General features: G+C 43.5%; 1 protein-coding gene across 3 annotated transcripts in view; it reads right to left on the bottom strand.

Moving 5' to 3' along the window:
- LOC126284072 (serine/arginine repetitive matrix protein 2) overlaps positions 1–21811 on the bottom strand; it is a 1302087-nt gene that overhangs the window by 604992 nt on the left and 675284 nt on the right. For all 3 annotated transcript variants that reach the window (XM_049982713.1, XM_049982705.1, XM_049982723.1), the window contains one exon: positions 3259–3428. In XM_049982713.1, coding sequence (XP_049838670.1) covers positions 3259–3428 — 170 coding nt within the window. The remainder of the gene's footprint in view (positions 1–3258; positions 3429–21811) is intronic.

Below are 21811 nucleotides of genomic sequence, written 5' to 3'. Positions count from 1 at the left end.
GAGTAAGAAAGCTAGTAATTTTACGAGATGACCATGTATATAGTTATCTACAGAAACGTATGTATAAAATGTATGTATTGCAGGTACGTTGGTATTTAATGAATGCGTTTCTACACTGAAGTGCCAAAGAAACTGCTATAGGCATGTGTATCCAAATACAGAGATACGTAAACAGACAGAATACGGCGTTGGGGGCGGTTAATGCTCCTACAGTGGCAGGTTGTCAAGATTTAAGTCAGTCTGAACGTGATGTTACAGTCGGTGCACGAGCTGTGGGACACAGCACCTCCGAGGTAGCAATGAAGTGGAATATTTTCGCGTACGACCATTTCACGGGCGTATCGTGAATATCAGGAATCCGGTAAAACATCAAATCTTCGACATCGCCACGACCGAAAAAAGACCCTACATTAACGGTACCAGCGGCGACTGAAGAGAATCCTTCAACGTAAGCGATGTGCAAACCTTGCGCAAATCGCTGCATATTCCAATACTGGGCCATCAAAAAGGGTCAGCGTGCGAACCATTCAACGAAACATAATCGAAATGGGCTTTCGGAGTCGAAGGCCCACTAGTGTACCCTTGATGACTTCACGATGCAAAGCTTTACGTCTCGCTTGGGCCCATCAACACTGACATTGGACTGTTGATGACTGGAAACATGTTGCCTTGTCGAACGAGTCTCGTTTCAAATTGTATCGAGCAGACGGAAGTGTAGGGGTATGGAGACAATCTCATGAATCCATGGACTCCGTATGTCAACAGGTAACTGTTCAATCTGGTGGAGGCTCTGTAATGGTGTGGGGCATGTGCAGTTGGAGTGATATGGGACCCTGATATGTCTAGATACGACTCTGACAGGTGACACGTATGTAAGCATCCTGTTTGATCATCTGCACCGGTTTCTTTGGCTCTTCAGCGTATTCAAATCTGTATCATATTTCCTAATTATATTTTTAAAAAGTCATTTATTCATTACATTCGTATAGAAGTACTGTCACCCAGTACTGTAGGTACTATTTTGCCACCAGAGCAACACATACCAAGCTTTTCTCACTTCCATTTTAATGCGTTATGTCCATATCAGTAGAAGCAGTCACTAAGATCAGGTACTCCAGACGAAGACGATGCACGTAATTGTCAAAATTTCGATGCCGACTCTTCTTCAAAGACGTATGTGTTGCAGTTCCCTCCGTAATGTTACTTTTGGAAAGATTTTGGGAGGATCATCACTGACGTCCCGCAGCAATTCTTGGCTCGTCTCGATATAATTTTTTGTGTTCAAATGTGGTTCAAATGGCTCTGAGCACTATGGGACTTAACATCTGAGGTCATCACTCCCCTAGAACGTAGAACTACTGAAACCTAACTAACCTAAGAACATCACACACATCCTTGCCCGAGGCAGGATGCGAACCTGCGACCGTAGCAGTCGCGCGGTTCGGGACTGAAGCGCCTAGAACCGCTCGTCCACCGCGGCCAGCTGTTCAAATGTGTGTGAAGTCTTATGGGACTTAACTGCTAAGGTCATCAGTCCCCAAGCTTACACACTACTTAACCTAAATTATCCTAAGGACATACACACACACACCCATGACAGAGGGAGGACTCGTACCTCCGGCGGGACCAGCCACACAGCCGATGACTGCAGCTCCTTAGACCGGTCGGATAATCCCGCGTGGCTAATTTTATGTGTGAATCGGAACACATGAAGACGGCCCTGGTTAGTTACTGCGTTCTTTCTGGTCAGTCGTACGCAAATTGCTTCTAGATCAGAGTGTTATCCCTGCTGGCTAACCTGTAAATGGTGATGCAGCACTAACATCTGGCATTTCTTTTAAAGCCTCATATCTGATTCGACCAAAGACAATCGTCGCTTTCTGCCAGCACCACATGAGATTAGTGCTCCAGACTACACTCTGTAAACGTGTTCTGTACTTTAGCACCTCCTTCATGGAACCAGAACGGCAATTATGACGCTACGCGTAATTATGGCTCACACTTTGTGCGAACTATTTACGGGGACTGATGGTGAACTTCCTGTGATATCTCAAGGTGTTCACTTGGAACGAAACCGGTTGTGGCGTAATAAACGTATCTGAAATACGGCTGTGATGATTTTTATTAAAATTTACATTATTCAGCTGTGAAAGCACAAAATGATTAAGATTTCCTTCATATGTTTTGTCGACTCAGAAAAACGCCTGAAAATGTAAAATGCTGCAAGATACATGAAATCCTAAGAAATATAGGCATAAGCTATAGATAAAGACCTATTATACGCAAAAGCTCCAAGAAGATACAAAAATAATGGAAAACCAATAGAAAAGTGCTTGAGTTAAAACGGAATGCAATCTTTCTCCCTTAGTGTACTCTTGTGCATCTATAGTGATAGAAATCAAAGAAAGGTCCACTAGCAAGATTAAAATTAGGGAGGAAAGAACTGATCCATAAACACGCTGCTATCAACAGTGAAAGAGCGGAAGATTTTAGGTCCAGTTGCAGGGAATGAGCAGTCTAATGAGGGCAGAATATGGACTGGGTGTAAACCAAAGCAAGGCAAAAGTAATGTAGCAGATATCAGGTTAGCGATAAACTTGACATCAAATTTGAGTATCAGTTAGAAGACGAGGTGAAAGAATTCAGCTACTTTTTAAGCAAAATAACGTGTGCGACACCAATCAAGGAGGATGCAGTAAGGAGACTAGCACAGAAAAAAAAGAGCAGTCTACTTGTAGACATTAATCTGAGTAATAAATTTATAAGAATGTTCTTCTGGAACTCAGCGTTGCATGAAAGCCAATCATGGACTGTGGGAGAACTGGAAAAGGTGAGAACTGAAACGTTTAGATGTGATGTTACAGAAGATTGGTTGGACGAGAAATTAGGAGATTCCTACAGAGTCGGTCGAAAAAGTACATATTAAAAATTACTGGATAGATAAAGGAACTGGATTACAGGCCATATGTTAAATCAGGGATTAACTTCCATAGTATTTAGGGGAGCTGTAGGATGCAACAACTGTGGACGTAATATACCGGATAAGAATTGTCGCCACGCTAATATGAAAAATGGGTTTCACGGCACCTGTTCAATACCAGACAAGGCTACACGTCTCGTGTTCTTGGGCTCCATTTCACCTGTTCGACACCATCTGCTGACGACGTTACCATCAGCTTCGACACGGGAGGAGACTCGTACTCACGGTGAGCTCACGACAGGTTAAAACCCAAAAGAGGGCAGTGACGGCGTACTGACCTCAGTCTGCTGGTGCTCTTCCTTCTCGGTGTCCTCGGTGGTGGAGGTGGTGACGATGGGCCCCGAGTCCTCCACCACCTTGCCGCCCTCCAGCACCACTTGCCGCTTGACCCGCGTCTCGATCTGACGGCGCGTCGTCAGCTCCGTCTTCTTCTTCGTCACCCATTCCTCTGCAACAAACAGACGACTCCGTTACTCGGACTGTGTGCTTCATTCGTTAATATGTAACATGTTATCCATTTGTACAATTGAAATCAGTCTTTTATCCTTTATTTTATGATCGGTTTCGTTCTATGATATCATCATCACCATCAGATGCGCCCAGGGAAAAAAACAAGAAACGAAAAGAGTGCGCAAACTTATCAGTGAGTGTATGATGTTGTACAACAGTGTTGGTAGTAGTGGTAGATTACTTGAGAAGCAGCTAGAAGGCCACATACCTGTCTTCCAAAAATAGTAAGCAAAAGTTGTAAAAAACATGATAATACTAACGCGTAGAGTAGGTCCACCGTCAGCATTGGTTATAGCTTTACCGCAACCAGCTGAAGGGGCTTGGCTGCTAGGTGTCGATTTCTGCACACTTAGTTTACAATTGTGTGTTAAAAAAGTAATGATAGGGACATTAATATTCTGCACATCTGAAAATAACTTGAATTAATAGTGTAACAAAAACGAAGCCAGAAGAGTAAAACACGTAAAATACTAGTTATAATTTTAAAATGCCAGCTCCGATATAGGCGCTTCCGACATGCACAGTATATCGTATTAGGAAGTGCGTTAGGAACTGAATGCGATACAACGCAGAAGGCGCGAAAAATGCGTCGTCGTCGATATCAGACATCGCTGCACTCTACAATGACCCGTGAGGAGGTAGGTGGCGTGCAGTTGGGGGGAAAATGAAAGGGGTTTGGTCTACAAAAATAACATATGCAATGGTTATTTGAGTCTGCCAAATAAAGAAAAATAGGCATTACCTATCAATAAATCCCGAACAAGGTATTAGTCAACCATCAGTTTAACATGCAAAAAAAAAAAAAAAAATGACATTCTATCAAAGGGGCTCAGTGATTGACGTAAGGCACATCATGAACTTCCTCTATATTTTTATGCAGAATCAATATCGGGATCTGCCTGATTGGTTATCTTAAGATACTACTGGTCAAACAAAACGTTCATTGTGAGCGTTGTAACGCCCATGGCCGACTGCATCAGACGGACACAGTTCTCAAACTTCCTAGCAGAACCTCGGAGAAGTAAAAAGAACTTTAATAAGTCATGGTTGCACAATACTGACTGGAATTATTGGTAGAAGAATGAGAATATTGGAAGAAGATGACCTCGGAGAAAGTTAGCTTGGTTTCCGGGGAAATGTTGGAGAACGAGACGCACCTACGACTTACCTTAAAACTGAAATTCTGAAGGTAGCAAGCCTAAAAAAAGTGGGAGCGAGTGGTTTCCTATAACTTATACAGCAATACAAGGACGTAAAAGGGATGCACTACGGCAAGAGAGAGGGTTGTAGGCTAACCTCGATAATACTCAATCTCAACATTGAGCAAGCAGGAAAAGAGACGAAAAACAAATTTTGAGAAAAATCGCAAAGAAATTTGCTAGCAGATTAAAACCGTGTGCCAAATCGAGATTCGGAACGTTTGCCTTTCGCGGGTAAGAGCTCGGATGTTTATCACCAGCGCACGCTCCACTGCAGAGACAAAAATTTCATTCTGGAAAATCTCCGATGTTTGCTGAAATATTGTAATTATGTAACAGATAACAAAGGGCTTGGAAGGCCAGTTGAAGAGAATACATAGTTTACTGAAAACATGTTATAAGAGTATCATTAAAAAAGGAGCAAAACATATTAATATCTTGTCGAGAAAGGGCATTATCGCGTTTCCGAGTTTTGTAGTAAGTGTGACTTTTTGTCAGTAGTTGTGGTTATAGCAAGCAGAAATTGTGACATTCTGTGCAATGATTTAGTCCATCCTGGTGACATGGTACGATGTCAGTTTCAACAGAGAACTGATAGTTGGAGGAAATAAAAGTTAAAAACATCGAACCTGGTGGGGTTTATTAAAATGGAAACATAAACTTTTTTTTCTTCGAGGTTGATGTATTTGGACTGCTGACCTTCATACCATTTAACTCGTGACTGGCTTACATCGATTGCACATTGTTGCAAGGTAAGAGACTTATATTTCGAGCCCAACTCTCGGATACTAAAATTTATCTGACAAACCGGGACGCTATGACGCAGTGATCACTTGTGCCAGAGTTGTCACTTTCAAACCTCCTCTCGCGAAATAGTGCGATTATGGCGATCGAAAACAGTTTCACTAATACAGCAGTGCAGAGAGATGATATGTGTCTGCTGATTAATAATCCATTAATGGTTCAAATGGCTCTGAGCACTATGGGACTTAACTGCTGTGGTCATCAGTCCCCTAGAACTTAGAACTACTTAAACGTAACTAACCTAAGGACATCACATACTTCCATGCCCGAGGCAGGATTCGAACCTGCGACCGTAGCGGTCACGCGGTTCCAGACTGTAGCGCGTATAACCGCACGGCCACTCCGGCCGGCAATCCATTAATCACCATTGGCGCAACTGCGTAGCGCAGCAGGATCGCGTGTGTCGAGAAGACCTGCAGAGAGGCATTTTTGTTTTCTAGAGTGTGGTTTAAAAATTTGAAGGAAATCAATCAAGAATTTTTAGAGATTTTAAAGAACATTGAGCTACGTTTTGTCTCTGAACATGGTGATTCAGCTGCCCCTACCAATAGGTTTTATGCAACGTGCACCGACTTCGAAAATCACTCGCTAAATTTCCATATTATCTCGCTCTCTGCGTACAATCCGACAACAAAGGAAGTAGGTTACAGTACGCTTGTTCGCCCACTGCTTGAATACTGCTCAGCAGTGTGGGATCCGCATCAGATAGGGTTGATAGAAGAGATAGAGAAGATCCAACGGAGAGCAGCGCGCTTCGTTACAGGATCATTTAGTAATCGCGAAAGCGTTACGGAGATGATAGATAAACTCCAGTGGAAGACTGCAGGAGAGACGCTCAGTAGCTCGGTACGGGCTTTTGTTAAAGTTTCGAGAACATACCTTCACCGAAGAGTCAAGCAGTATATTGCTCCCTCCTACGTATATCTCGCGAAGAGACCATGAGGATAAAATCAGAGAGATTAGAGCCCACACAGAAGCATACCGACAATCCTTCTTTCCAAGTACAATACGAGACTGGAATACAAGGGAGAACTGATAGAGGTACTCAGGGTACCCTCCGCCACACACCGTCAGGTGGCTTGCGGAGTATGGATGTAGATGTAGATGTACAAGCTGTTAGTCCTACGGAAAAAATGAATAGGAACTTTTTCGCTAGCGGCCACTATATTCGTGCCATTCAAGAGAAACGCGTTTGAAGGTCACTTTTGATCGTTTATCCTGAATAATTCCAAGGCCTCTAGGGAAAATGTATCCGAGTACAAAATTTAACTACATTAATTTTTTTACAAAAAGGTCCTGTTCGTTTTTCTGTAGAACTAATAGTTTGCGCGTAGAGAGTGAGAGAATATGAAAATCTTTTGCGTGGTATTTGAAGGTGTTGCGGGTTGTATAAAACCCATGGGCAGGGGTAGCTCAGTCACCGTGTATAGTAGGACAGTATAGCTATGTAATCCTAAATTGCAGCACTACATTCGTAAGAAGGTGCATTCGTAAGAGGTGCAATTTAGGTTAACAGTTATTATATCCACGTAAGACAATCTTTCTCTCCTGACATAAACTGCTCTTTGAACGACATAAAGAATATGCCTTGTTTCTATTACGATACGCTTAAAATCGAGCAATCCCGAATGGTCTTATTGCAACAAAGCCAAACAGCTTCTTACGCTCTTCGCAGCGGCGGATAGCGGCTGTGTACGGCGGGAGTAATTACGGACGCTTCGTAGTACGAGGATTAAGGACTCCGGTTTGTTACGACTGTAATTAAGTTTGCGCAACTAGTTGTAACTGCTGGCGGTACAGCCTGGACGCGGCTAACGGTGCGTGGAGAGGGTAGCAACACGCTGGGTCCGTCCACTGCACACAGCGCCGAGGTCTTCCATGCCGGAAGGGCGGAGCAGCTAGCGGCATCGAGCGGCGAGAACTATAAACAACGGCAGACGATGAACAGCGCCATAAAAGCCAGCAAACGTGCCGCCCTCTGAGGCGGCCGCCAGCTGCACGAAGTACGTCCGTGTCGGCGAGCCCAGGAGCGGAAAATACGCCGGACGCGAGAGAGTGGAGGGGCGGAGAGGCCGCCGTTGCACAGTGGGGCTCCGCCGTTCTACATCTTCATCTGCACCTCAATCTTCAGTGATATCTACATCTACAGGGTGAAAAGTATTTAAACCGACAAACTATGGGAGGTTGTAGGGGACATCAAAACAAATACACTCCTGGAAATGGAAAAAAGAACACATTGACACCGGTGTGTCAGACCCACCATACTTGCTCCGGACACTGCGAGAGGGCTGTACAAGCAATGATCACACGCACGGCACAGCGGACACACCAGGAACCGCGGTGTTGGCCATCGAATGGCGCTAGCTGCGCGGCATTTGTGCACCGCCGCCGTGAGTGTCAGCCAGTTTGCCGTGGCATACGGAGCTCCATTGCAGTCTTTAACACTGGTAGCATGCCGCGACAGCGTGGACGTGAACCGTATGTGCAGTTGACGGACTTTGAGCGAGGGCGTATAGTGGGCATGCGGGAGGCCGGGTGGACGTACCGCCGAATTGCTCAACACGTGGGGCGTGAGGTCTCCACAGTACATCGATGTTGTCGCCAGTGGTCGGCGGAAGGTGCACGTGCCCGTCGACCTGGGACCGGACCGCAGCGACGCACGGATGCACGCCAAGTCCGTAGGATCCTACGCAGTGCCGTAGGGGACCGCACCGCCACTTCCCAGCAAATTAGGGACACTGTTGCTCCTGGGGTATCGGCGAGGACCATTCGCAACCGTCTCCATGAAGCTGGGCTACGGTCCCGCACACCGTTAGGCCGTCTTCCGCTCACGCCCCAATATCGTGCAGCCCGCCTCCAGTGGTGTCGCGACAGGCGTGAATGGAGGGACGAATGGAGACGTGTCGTCTTCAGCGATGAGAGTCGCTTCTGCCTTGGTGCCAATGATGGTCGTATGCGTGTTTGGCGCCGTGCAGGTGAGTGCCACAATCAGGACTGCATACGACCGAGGAACACAGGGCCAATACCCGGCATCATGGTGTGGGGAGCGATCTCCTACACTGGCCGTACACCTCTGGTGATCGTCGAGGGGACACTGAATAGTGCACGGTACATCCAAACCGTCATCGAACCCATCGTTCTACCATTCCTAGACCGGCAAGGGAACTTGCTGTTCCAACAGGACAATGCACGTCCGCATGTATCCCGTGCCACCCAACGTGCTCTAGAAGGTGTAAGTCAACTACCCTGGCCAGCAAGATCTCCGGATCTGTCCCCCATTGAGCATGTTTGGGACTGGATGAAGCGTCGTCTCACGCGGTCTGCACGTCCAGCACGAACGCTGGTCCAACTGAGGCGCCAGGTGGAAATGGCATGGCAAGCCGTTCCACAGGACTACATCCAGCATCTCTACGATCGTCTCCATGGGAGAATAGCAGCCTGCATTGCTGCGAAAGGTGTACTAGTACTGTACTGTACTAGTGCCGACATTGTGCATGCTCTGTTGCCTGTGTCTATGTGCCTGTGGTTCTGTCAGTGTGACCATGTGATGTATCTGACCCCAGGAATGTGTCAATAAAGTTTCCCCTTCCTGGGACAATGAATTCACGGTGTTCTTATTTCAATTTCCAGGAGTGTATTTTTTCCCTAGTGTCATTTTTTCCTATGAGGATTATTTAAACCGGTGGAAGCTGTATTACGCTCTTCAGCTGTAGACGACTGCTGTCCACCAGAGTAGTAGTGCACTGTCCCTGTTTACTAATGGAGCGATACGCCTGGAGTGAGTACACTGATATGGTTTGTGCGTACTGCGTAGCACACCACAACGGGCGAGCTGCACAGCGGGTTTGTCAACAACAATTTCCTAATCGCCGTATCCCGCATTATACGACCTTTGCTGCAGTGTACCAACGTCTGCGTGACACTGAGTCATTTAACAGATTACCTGGACAGGGACGCCGTCGCACGGCAAGAACGCTGCAATTTGAGGAAGCTGTCTCGCAGCATGTGGAGCAGGATCCTTCAATCAGTACTCGTGCAATTGCACGTAACATGGGGACGAATCAGACGAATATAAGAACAGTCCTTCGAGAGCAACTGTTACGTCCATTTCACTTACAGCGTGTCCACAACCTGGAACCAGTTGATTATCCACCCAAGGCAAATTTTTCGCAGTGGTACCTGGAACAGTGTGAAATGCATCCTACATTTCCATCCTCTGTGTTGTTGGGATCTGTTTACTTGGGCCGTATATGCTACCTAGGCCGTTAAATGGCAGGCACTATTACAATTTTCTCGCCAGAGCATTGCCAGAATTGCTGGAAGACGTGTCGCTCCCTACAAGACAACGCATGTGGTTCCAACATGACGGGGCCGCGGCAGATTTCAGTCGTCGTGTGAGTCGATTACTAGACCGACGGTTACCAGAAACGTGGATTGGCAGATGTGGTCCTGTACCATGGCGTGCTCAATCCCCAGATAAGACCCCTCTGGACTGTTTTGTGTGGGGAGAGAAGCGCAACCCTGTTTACGCAACTCCTGTTGCATCAGAAGAGGATCTGGTTGCTCGGATAGTAGCAGCAGCAGGAACAACTCACGAATTACAGGAGAATGGAGAAACTCATAGAAGCCGACCTCGGGGAAGAGCCGTTTAGGTTCCGGAGAAATGTACGACTGATAGTGTACGTATAGCTAAACTATTACACTACTGGCCATTAAAATTGCTACACCAAGAAGAAATGCAGGTGATAAACGGGTATTCATTGGACAAACATATTATACTAGAACTGACATGTGATTACATTTTCACGCAATTTATGTGCATAGATCCTCAGAAATCAGTACCCAGAACAACCACCTCTTGCCGTAATAATGGCCTCGATACGCCTGGGCATTGAGTCAAACAGAGCTTGGATGGCGTGTACAGGCACAGCTGCCCATGCAGCTTCAATACGAACCCAAGTTCATCAAGAATAGTGACTGGCATATTGTGACGAGCCAGTTGCTAGGCCACCATTGACCAGACGTTTTCAATTGGTGAGAGATCTGGAGAATGTGCTGGCCAGGGCAGCAGTCGAACATTTTCTGTATACAGAAAGGCCCGTACAGGACCTGCAACATGCGGTCGTGCATTATCCTGCTGAAATGTAGGGTTTCACATGGATCGAATGAAGGGTAGGGCCACGGCTCGTAACACATCTGAAATGTAACGTCCACTGTTCAAAGTGCCGTCAATGCGAGCAAGAGGTGACCGAGACATGTAACCAATGGCACCCCATACCATCACGCCGGGTGATACGCCAGTATGGCGATGACGAATACACGCTTCCAATGTGCGTTCACCGCGATGTCGCCAAACACGGATGCGACCATCATGATGCAATAAACAGAACCGGGATTCATCCGAAAAAATGACGTTTTGCCATTCGTGCACCCAGGTTCATCGTTAAGTACACCATCGCATGAGCTCCTGTCTGTGAGGCAGCGTCAAGGGTAACCACAGCCATAGTCTCCGAGCTGATAGTCCATGCTGCTACAAACGTCGTCGAACTATTCGTGCACATGGTTGGTGTCTTGCAAACGTCTCCATCTGTTGACTCATGGATTTTGACGTGGCTGCACGATCCGTTACAGCCATGCGGATAAGATACCTGTCATCTCGACTGCTAGTGATACGAGGCCGTTGGGATCTAGCACGGCGTTCCGTATTACCCTCCTGAACCCATCGATTCCATATTCTGCTAACAGTCATTGGATCTCGACCAACGCGAGCAGCAATGTCGCGATACGATAAACCGCGGTCGCGATAGGCTACAATCCGAACTTTATTAAAGTCGGAAAAGTGATAGTACCCATTTCTCCTCCTTACACGAGGCATCACAACAACATTTCACCGGGCAACGCCCGTCAACTGCTGTTTGTGTATGAGAAATCGGTTGGAAACTTTCGTCATGTCAGCGCGTTGTAGGTGTCGCCACCGGCTCCAAACTTATGTGAATGCTCTGAAAAGCTAATTATTTGCATATCACAGCATCTTCTTTCTGGTGGTTAAATTTCGCGTCTGTAGCACGTCATCTTCGTGGTGTAGCAATTTTAATGGTCAGTAGTGCACATTTGAAGACATAGAGGAAGCTTTTGACAATGTTCACTGGAATTTTCTCTTTGAAATTCTGAATGTAGCAGAGTAAAAATCAGGGAACGAAAGGCTATTTACAACTTGCATAAAAGCCAAACGGCAGTTAAAAGTGTCTATGGGCAAGAAAGGGAAGCACTGGTTGAGAACGGAGTGAGACACAGTTGTAGCGTACCCTCAGACTGTGCATTGAGCAAGCAATAAAGGAAGCTAAAAAAAAATTGGAGTACAACGAAAAGTTCACGGAGAAGGAATAATACTTTGAGTTTCCTGATGACGTTGTAATTCTGTCAGAGGCAGCAAAAGGACAGATAGAAATTTAATATAGTTGAGTTAAAGTAGACGATACTGAGGGAATTAGATTAGAAAACGAGACAGTTAAAGTAGTAGATGAGTTTTGTTGTTTGGGCAGCAAAATAACTGATATTGACCGAAGTGGTGAATAGAGTCTACCTCACGCAGGAGGCGAGTACACGGATAGCAGGGACAGTGTGGCGCGGACTGGGTGGTTTTTTTAGGTTAGAGGGTCTCGGGAAAACACAAATGGGCGTCAGTCTCAAAGGTGCAGGCCGAACACAGGAAGAACATCGATACAGCAAGCATTGGTATAAGAAATTGTAGTAGCCGTGTAGGGTAATTAACGGTTCCCCAAGCGCTTTTAGAAAGCACTGATGCTCAAATCGTTATAGACAATGAAAGCTGGAAAGCCGCATAAAATTTCAGCCGAAATTGTTGTTCAAAACCTGTGTTCCGAAAGGATAGGCTAAACACGGTTGAGGGTGGCGTGTTTGTTGTTGTTAGAAATAGTTTACTTGTCGCGAAATTGAAGTGGGTAGTTCCTGTGAGTTAGTGCGGGCAGAGTTAATTTTTGGCAACCGGAATAAAATAATAATTGAATCATTAACCGACCGCCCAATTCAGATGATACAATTGCTGAGAGGTTCAAAGAAAACTTGAGTTTAATTTCAAATACGTACCCGACTCATACGATTATGGCTGGCAGTGATTTTACTTCAGCCTCGATAGGCTGGGGAAAATACAAGTTTAAATCCGGAGGTACGCGTGAAACATCATCAGAAATTGCGCTAAATGTATTCTCTGAAAATTATTTCGAGCAGTCAGTTCATGACCCCCACGAATACAAAAGGTTGTGAATACACACTTGCCCTCTTAGCAACAACTAATCCTGTGCTAATAACAAGCATCAAAACGGATACAGGGATTCGTGAGCACAGAGTTGTCGCAGCGAGACAGAATATTTTAGCCCCAAAGTCCTCCAAAAATAAACGAAATATACCTATTCAAGAAAGCAGATAAAAATTTACTTCGAAATTAACAATGCAAGTGGCTTCAATTCAAAGTAAATATTATCGGCAGCAGTTGAGAGATACCTAATGAATTGACAAAGGATGGAGCTGATCCTCCTCGGTACACAGAACGGGTCAGTTCACTGTTGCAGAAACAACGAAAAAAACATGCTAAATTTAAACAGACGCAAAATCTCAAAGATTAGCGACCTTTTACAGCAGCTCGAAATTTAGCGCGGACTTCAGTGCGAGATGCGTATAATAGTTTCCACAACGAAACTTTGTCTTGAAACGTAACAGAAGATCCAAGGAGACTCTGGTCGTATGTGAAGTATGCTAGCTGAAAAATAAAATCATTGCCTTCTCTGCGTGATAGCAATGGAGGTGATATCGAAGACAGTGCTGCCGAAGCAGAGTTACTAAACACAGCCTTTCGGAATGCCTTCATAAAAGAAGAAGAAGAGAATATTCCAGAATTCGAGTCAAGAACAACTGCCAACACGAGTAACGTAGAAGTAAACATCCTCGGAGTAGTGAAGCAGCTTAAATCACTTAATAAAAGCAAATCTTCTGGTCGAGACTGTATACCAGTTAGGTTCCATTCAGAGTATGCTGATACACTAGCTCCATACTTCACAACCATTTACAACCTTTCGCTCGACGAATGATCCGTACCCAAAGACTGGAAAGTTCTACAATCCACACCGATATGCAATAAACGAGTAATCCACTAAATTACAGCCCATATCATTGATGTCGATATGCAGCAGGAATTTGGAACATATATTGTGTTCGAACATTATGAACTACCTCGAAGAGAACGGTCTATTGACACACATACAAAAAAAGTTCAGATGCGTCTGAAATCTTATGGGACTTAACTGCTAAGGTCATCAGTCGCTAAGCTTACACACTACGTAACCTAAATTACGCTAAGGACAAACATGCCCGAGGGAGGACTCGGACCTCCGCCGGGACCTGTTGACACACAGTCACCACGGATTTAGAAAACATCGTTCTTGTGAAACACAACTTCCTCTTTACTCACATGAAGTGTTGAGTGCTATTGACAAGGGATTTCAGATTGGTTTCTTATTTCTGAATTTCCGGAAGGCTTTTGACACTGTGGCTCACAAGAGGCTCGTATTGAAAATGCATGCTTATGGAATATCGTATCAGTTATGTGACTGGATTTGTGATTTCCTGTCAGACAGTTCGCAGTTCGTAGTAATTGGCGGATAGTCATCGAGTAAAACAGATGTGATTTCTGACGTTTCCCAAGGTAGTGCTATAGGCCCTTTGCTGTTCCTTATCTACCGCTGTATAAACGATTCTGGAGACAATCTGAGCTGCCTTCTTTAGTTGTTTGCAGATGACGCTGTCGTTTATCAACTACTAAAATCATCGGAAGATCAAAACGAACTGCAAAACGATTTAGAAAAGATATCTGAATGGTGCGAGAAGTGGCAGTTTACCCTAAATTACGAACCGTGTGAGGTCATCCACATGAGTGCTAAAAGTAATTCGTTAAACTTCGGTTACACGATAAATCAGTCTAATCTAAAAGCCGTAAATTCAACTAAATACCTAGGTATTACCACTATGAACAACTTAAACTGGAAGGAACACAAAAAAATGTTGTGGGGAAGGCTAACCAAAGACTGCGTTTTATTGGCAAGACACTTATAAAATGTAACAGACCTGCTAAGGAGACTGCATACACTACGCTTGTCCGTGCTCTTTTAGAATACTGCTGCGCGGTGTGGGATCCTTACCAGGTAGAACTGACGGAGTACATCGAAAAAGTTCAGAGAAAGGCAGCAGATTTTGTGTTATCGCGAAATATGGGAGAGAGTGTCACAGAAATGATACAGGATTTGGGCTGCAAATCATTAAAAGAAAGGTGTTTTTCGTTGCGACGGAATCTCCAAACGAAATTCCAATCACCAACTTTCTCCTCCGAATAGGGAGGAAGGATCACCACTATAGAATAAGGGAAATCAGAATCCGTGCTGAAAGATATAGGTGTTCATTCTTTCCACGTGCTGTACGAGATTGGAATAATAGAGAATTGTGGAGGTGGTTCGATGAACCCTCTGCCAGGCACTTGAATGTGATTTTCGGAGTATCCATGAAGATGTAGATGTACGGCGAGTTTCAGAAATCCGGTAAAACTTCATATCTCCGAAATCACTGCGACGAGAAAAGCTTCCTACAATACGGGATCAACGAAGACTGAAGAGAATCGTTCAACGTGACAGAAGTCCAACCCTCGCGCAGATTGCTGCAGATTTCAGTATTGGGCCATCAACAAGTGTCAGCCTGCGAACCTTTTAACGAAACAGCATCGATATGGGCTTTCGGAGCCGAAGGCCCACTCGTGTACCCTTGATGACTGCACGATAAAAAGCGTGCTACTGACACTAGATTTGAAATTAATTCCATATTTCTATATTTCCAGAAGATTTCTGACACTGTATTGCATAAGCAGCTTGTAGTGAAATTGCGTGCTTACGGAATATCGTTTCAGTTATGTGATTATATTCGTGATTTCCTGTCAGAGAGGTCACAGTTCGTAGTAATTGACCGAAAGGTATCGAGTGAAACAGATGTGATTTCTGGCGTCCCCCAAGGTAACGTTATAAGACCCTTTTCTATTCATTATCGATATAAATGATTTAGGAGACAATCTGAGCAGCCGTGTTAGGTTGTTTGCGGATGATGTTGTCGTTTATCGGCTAGTAAAATCATCAGATCAAAACAGATTGAAAATCGCTTAAGAAAAGATATATCTGTATGGTGCAAAAACTGGCAATAGACCCTAAATAACGAAAAGTATGAAGTCATCCACATGAGTGCTAAAAGTAATTCGTTAAACTTCGGTTGCACGATAAATCAGTCAAATCTAAAGGCCGTAAATTCAACCAAATACCTAGGAATTACAATTAGGAACAACTTAAATTGGAAGCAAAACACAGAAAATGTTGCAGGGAAGGCTAACCAAAGACTGCGTCTTATTGGCAGGACACTTAGAAAATGTAACAAATCTACTAAAGAGGCTGCTTATACTACGCTTTTCCGTCCTCTTTTAGTATACTCTTGCGCGGTGTGGGATCCTTACGCCATAGGGCTGACGGAGTACACCGAGAAAGTTCAAAGGAGGGCAGCACGTTTTATATTATCGCAAAGTAGGGGAGAGAGTGTCACTGAAATGATACAGGATTTGTGGTGGACATCATTGAAATAAAAGCGTTTTTCGGTGCGGCAGAATCTTCTCACGAAATTTCAATCCCCAATATTCCCCTCCTAATGCGAAAATATTTTGTTGATACCGAAAAACATACGGACGAACGATCATCATAATAAAATAAGAAAAAAGCGGAGCTCACACGGAAAGACCGTATTTTCCGAGAGCTGTAAGAGATTGGAATAGTAGAGAATTAATGTGAGGGTGGTTCGATGAAACGTCTGCCAGCAATTTGAATGTGATTTGTAGAGTATCCGTGAAGATGTAGATGAAGTAGAGCGGATATAAAATGTAGACTGGCATTGACAAGAAAAGTGTTTCTGATGTAGAGAAGTTTGTTAACATCGAATATAAGGTTTAAGTGTCTGGAAATCTTTACTGAAGATATTTGTCTGCAGTGCAGCCTTTTATAGAGGTGAGACGTGGACGAAAAACATACAATAAATTCTGAAATGTGGTGCTACAGGGGAATGCTGAATATTAGACGGCTAGATCATTTTACTAATGAGGAGGTACTGAATAGAATCGGTGAGAAAAGAAATTTGTGTCACAACTTGACTAAAAGATGGGAAAGATTGATAGGACACATTGAGATATCAAGGTATTACCAGTTTAGTAGTGGAGGGGAGTATGGGAGGTAGAAACTGTGTAGGAAGACCAAGAAATGAATGCAGTAAGCAGGCAAGGAAGGAATAGCCTACAGCAGATATTCAGAGATTAAGAGGCTTACACAAGGACCTTCGTTAACAGTGTGCAGTGGGGTACCATGCCAATGCTTTTCAGAAATCTGGGAATATGGAGTATACTTATTGTCCTTCATCCGCAGATCGCACTATATCACGTGAGAAAAGGGCAAGCTGAGTTTCACACGAGCGATGCTTTTTAAAACTGTGCTCATTCTTGGACATAAACTTTTGAGTTTCTAGGAGATTATTGCATTTGAACTCAGAATATAGTCTAGAATTCTGCAGCAAACCGATGTTAAGGATACTGGTCTGTAATTTTGCGCGACTGTTCTTTCACTCTTCTTATGTACAGGAATCACCTGCGCTTTTTTCCAGTTGGACTTAAAGAAATCATTAAAGGCATTTAATACCGAGAAATCCTACCTATGAACATGATAAGTGCCTGCATTCGGTTAGGAAGTGAGCGCAGAAGGTTGTGCAGATACGCCGCATCCAGTTGAAGCCACTCACGGAGAATTTGATCTTACAATTCCACCAAATTACGAGAATGGTGACGTCGGCGTTTTACCTACTGTGCCTACATGTCCCGCAGATTTTCTGTGGGCTTCAAATTGGGTGATTTTACAGGCCAGCCATAATGTATAAGGTTGGGTAGTTTTCAGAAAACCAGTCACACATGCTTTCAGTCTAATGCACTTTGTTGTTGTCTTTATGTGCCTGTGTGAGCAATGAGATCATGCGAGATGACTGACTCCAAATATTCATTACCCATAGTTCCCATCTCAGTGGCTTCTAGTTAAAAGCTTGTGAAGAACCTTCATTCAGAAGCCGAGACAGGCATCTCTGATCCCTCTCAGTTACAATCTTTTTTCCGACAATTCTGATTTCCTGTTTCGTGGCCACGTGTGTTACGTGAGCTGCTTACAGAAATTACAAAACCGAGCAAGTTCACACACCGTATGATCGGGACCACACCTAAACACTGCTGCTCCTCTTTTGCCACTCTATCACGTCCTTGAATTTACCCATGTTTACATACAATGTCAGGTTGAAAAGTAAATGTTCCACTGGTTGCTATTGCCTTACGCTCATATAGAGGCAGTGCATGTGCAGTTGAGCACGTGACACGATTGCTGCCCAATCTGTAAAGGCTTAACAAATCATTTGTGTATGGGCAGTAGAGGACAAATTTTTAATCCTGAGAAGTTATTTGGTATAAGACCAACAAATCTGAACAATATTGTTACTTTAGCCACAATGAAGTCCAAATCCGAATGGAAGGTCATCAATGAAGTACAACACTTAGCACTGAAAGCAAGTTCATTACGGATGTGGCCAGTTATGGAGAGATGGAGAGGCTTGTGCAATATAAACTAGCATAGGAAGCTGCATGAAACAAGTCTTTGCGATGAAATCCATAACAATAATAGCTGATGTCAGATAAGGAGATGGGAAAGGTGTTTCTAAAAACACGTATGACCATCATAAATTAAGAGATGAAGATTCAGGGACCATTTGAATCGTGATATAGCAGAGGATTAAAAATTAAGTGGGCAGGTAATGTTGCAAGTGGAGAAGTACGACATGTATTTCTTTTAAAGTAAGTACCATTCTAAAATAAAAATAAAACGAGTAGACCTTCCCTAGCAGTTTTATTTTTATATGAAAACCTGTACTTTAGTCTACTCTTCAACGTAATTCCCACCATTTTTAAGACACTCATCATATCATATAACCAGCTAGTGTATACCATCCTTCTTGATATCTGCCATCTGATTAGGCCACCACTGTAACACTGTCGTTTTGACACGCGCGTTGCCGTCATGGCGCTGACCACCCAGATGCTTGTTCAAATGCAGGAACATGTGACAGTCACTGGAGACTATACCGGATGATCAAGCTGTTACCAGCCAAATGACCTGACCAGCTCTTGGGATCGATCGGCCGGATAGTCTGGGGCATGAATTAACCACTCAGCATGCCAGGACTTCTGTTTTGGATTGCAAGGAACTGTTCTTTTAAGGTCTCACAGCAAATCGCATAATTTATGGTATCTCCACAAAACAAAAAATCCACTAGCAACACCCGCTTCTTGTCCCAAAATAGGGTACACCTGATTTTCCGGACTGAAGTTGTTTGCATGAACTTCACTTCCTTGGGTGATATTGAAAACTGCCATTCTGTTGATGTTTTGAGCTTGGTGCAACGCAAGCCATTCATGTTTCGTCACCTGTCATAATTTGCCTTAAAAATTCGTCACCTTGCACACTGTACTGCCCTAGGAAAGTCAAAGAATTAGCTAAACGTTTGCTTTTGTGCATCTCAATCAGCATTGTCGATGCCCAGGCGAGCATAACTTTCGAAAACTTAAACGTTCCATAACAATTGCACATATTACACATCTTGACACTTCAGGAAACCCATCACATAGCGTCGAAGTCGTAAGGCGTTTGTTCTCTCTCTCTTTTTCATCAGCTTTCTGCACCAAGTAGTCAGTAATGACTGAAATCGCCCATTTCGCTCCTCGTCATTCACTTTCGTATGGCAAGTTTCGAAAGCTCATCTATTCCCTACAGTCCCATCGTTCATAATGTTTTTTCAATATACGTCACTCACCTGGCAGTGAATTTCAGCCGCTTTCACACCTTTACCACTAAGAGAACAAATCATAGCTCGTCGTATTTCACAGTCGGCAGAGTTCTCAGTCGGAGGAGGCATTTCAAATACAAACAAGCGTAAACACGACGAAAGACTCTGTAATGACGTCTCTAGCTTGCCAACACAGTCCAGTATACAGGTATTAAATTTTATGGAAGGGCTTTATGTAACGTCCCAAGTAGATGATTCTTTTTAACTATACAGTGGTAATAATGCAAAGACATGAGTGGAGCAGCCTTCAACAGCTATATTAATAACTTTCAACGATGTTTAAAAATTCCTCGCTCAGCTTTGTTGAACAAATTCAGATTCTTACAAAATATTTAACCGCTCTCTGGCAAACTGAGTACGGTAACAGACACATCCGTGTGTTCTAGTGCTAGGTGATACATTATTGTTGTGGAGAAGCACTTATCGCCTTTCAAATAAACACCGTGATTGTATACAGTTTTACTTGTTAACAGGAATACTGTAAGACTGATAAATTTCTATAGCCGTAAAGTTTTAGGACAAGCAAAGAATGGGACTTGATCGGATGTTTCCTGCCAAGAAGAAAATAATGAGAATGCTAAAGAGGTAAGACTTTCATTAATTTCAGCTCAAGTCCGACTACCTTCATTGGGTGTGATTCCGGAGGCCCCAACAACGACTAAAATGAGACTTAACAGATGAAGGGACAGCTGCTACATAATCCAAGAATAGATGACTTGGCGTTGGAACCAGTAGAGGCAGATAAAGTCTAGGATACGCAATACAAATAACGGAGGGTGTACAGTGTAGTAGTTACAGGGAGATAAAAAGATACGCATTGTAATATTGTTGCACTAATTTGAGGTGTAAGCGGTGCTGCTATTCAATAAAAGGGGGTTAAAAGCTGTGAGCTGTCTGGGGAAGTTAACCTTATATATATATATATATATATATATATATATATATATATATAAATCGGTTTATATTTGGAAATTTATTTTAAGATTGATCACTGAAATTTGAGCATATTAAACTTGATTCATAACTAAACTGGTGCCTTATTTAGGATTGTGAAAATGTGAGTTAGTAATCTTACGGAACACATCAAATAGGGAACCAAGATTGGGAGACTACATACAACACTGCATTCATAAAATAACACACGAAGAACGTTGAAACATATGCAAGAGGAAAGTAACCACAACCAACCGATTCAATTTTCACCCAAAGAAGTAACGTTCGTAGCGCAATCCTGTCCGTCATGTAATTACCACACACTGGTATACTAAATTCATACTAACTCTCTGTGAAATCTTCCCGAAAAGAATAGCTGAGAGCTACTTTGATGTTTACACCACATGCTTCACGTGGTCAACTTGGTTTACACAAAGAATGTAATTCCACAATAATTTTGATAATTAAAATTAATTAGATTGAAAAGCAATTTACAAAAGAAAGACCTCGAACTGGTTACTATCGTCTTACCATTAACCTGATGGGTGAAACAATTGTATAAGCACGTGGTACTGGTCTCACAAAGTACACCCCACGTGGGTTGAACATAAAGAAAAGTTACTATATAGAAAAATATTGTCAAGACGAGACGTTATAATCTCACGCACATTCGCATTTAAGATTGATGATCTTAGTTAGAGTTACTGATCAACACGTGGTTCCGCTTTACTCACAAAGTAGTGACAAAGCAACTACCGGAAGATATTCTGGACTGTACAGTCGAATCACACTGCGTTGCAATTTAAGATAACATTATATATTTTAGAGCTAAACCTGAAATAAAGTTGATTAAATTTTCAGTTAGGCTGAACTTAAGAAATCCATTGTCCTGCGGACTTAGCAGACACACGCTTAGCCGAAGATCTTACCACTTCAGACGCTCGCCACGGACAGACTGACCTGCGCTCCTACCAAGGGTGCTTCCGTATACAAAACGGAAGTGACCAGAGGGGCAGCTTCCTATACCAACATGACAAGGGACGGACAGAACCATACTAAGGATAGAAACCTCTTTGCTTCTAGAAAGTGTAGCTACCTGTTCCGACGTTGGTCCTACTGTTCTCTAGCAGACAGGCTTGTCTGCTACCATCAAGCATGCAACTAGAAATACATTTGCTCATTCATTCTTTCACATAGAGGAGAAGGGGGATGACAGTGCCTTATCATATAGAGTATATAAAAGAAAGTGGATGTAGGTTCCGTATGAGACTATGTGACATGAATTACATATAAACTGTGTTTTAAAGTGTAGTAGTGTGACAGATTGTCCTTGTTTATGTGTAAAAGTAACACGTTTCACTGCCCA

Source organism: Schistocerca gregaria, chromosome 1 (assembly GCF_023897955.1).
Source record: "Schistocerca gregaria isolate iqSchGreg1 chromosome 1, iqSchGreg1.2, whole genome shotgun sequence".
NCBI lineage: Eukaryota > Metazoa > Arthropoda > Insecta > Orthoptera > Acrididae > Schistocerca > Schistocerca gregaria.
The sequence above is the reverse complement of the archived record's forward strand: the minus strand, read 5'-3'. Positions and strand labels throughout refer to the sequence as shown.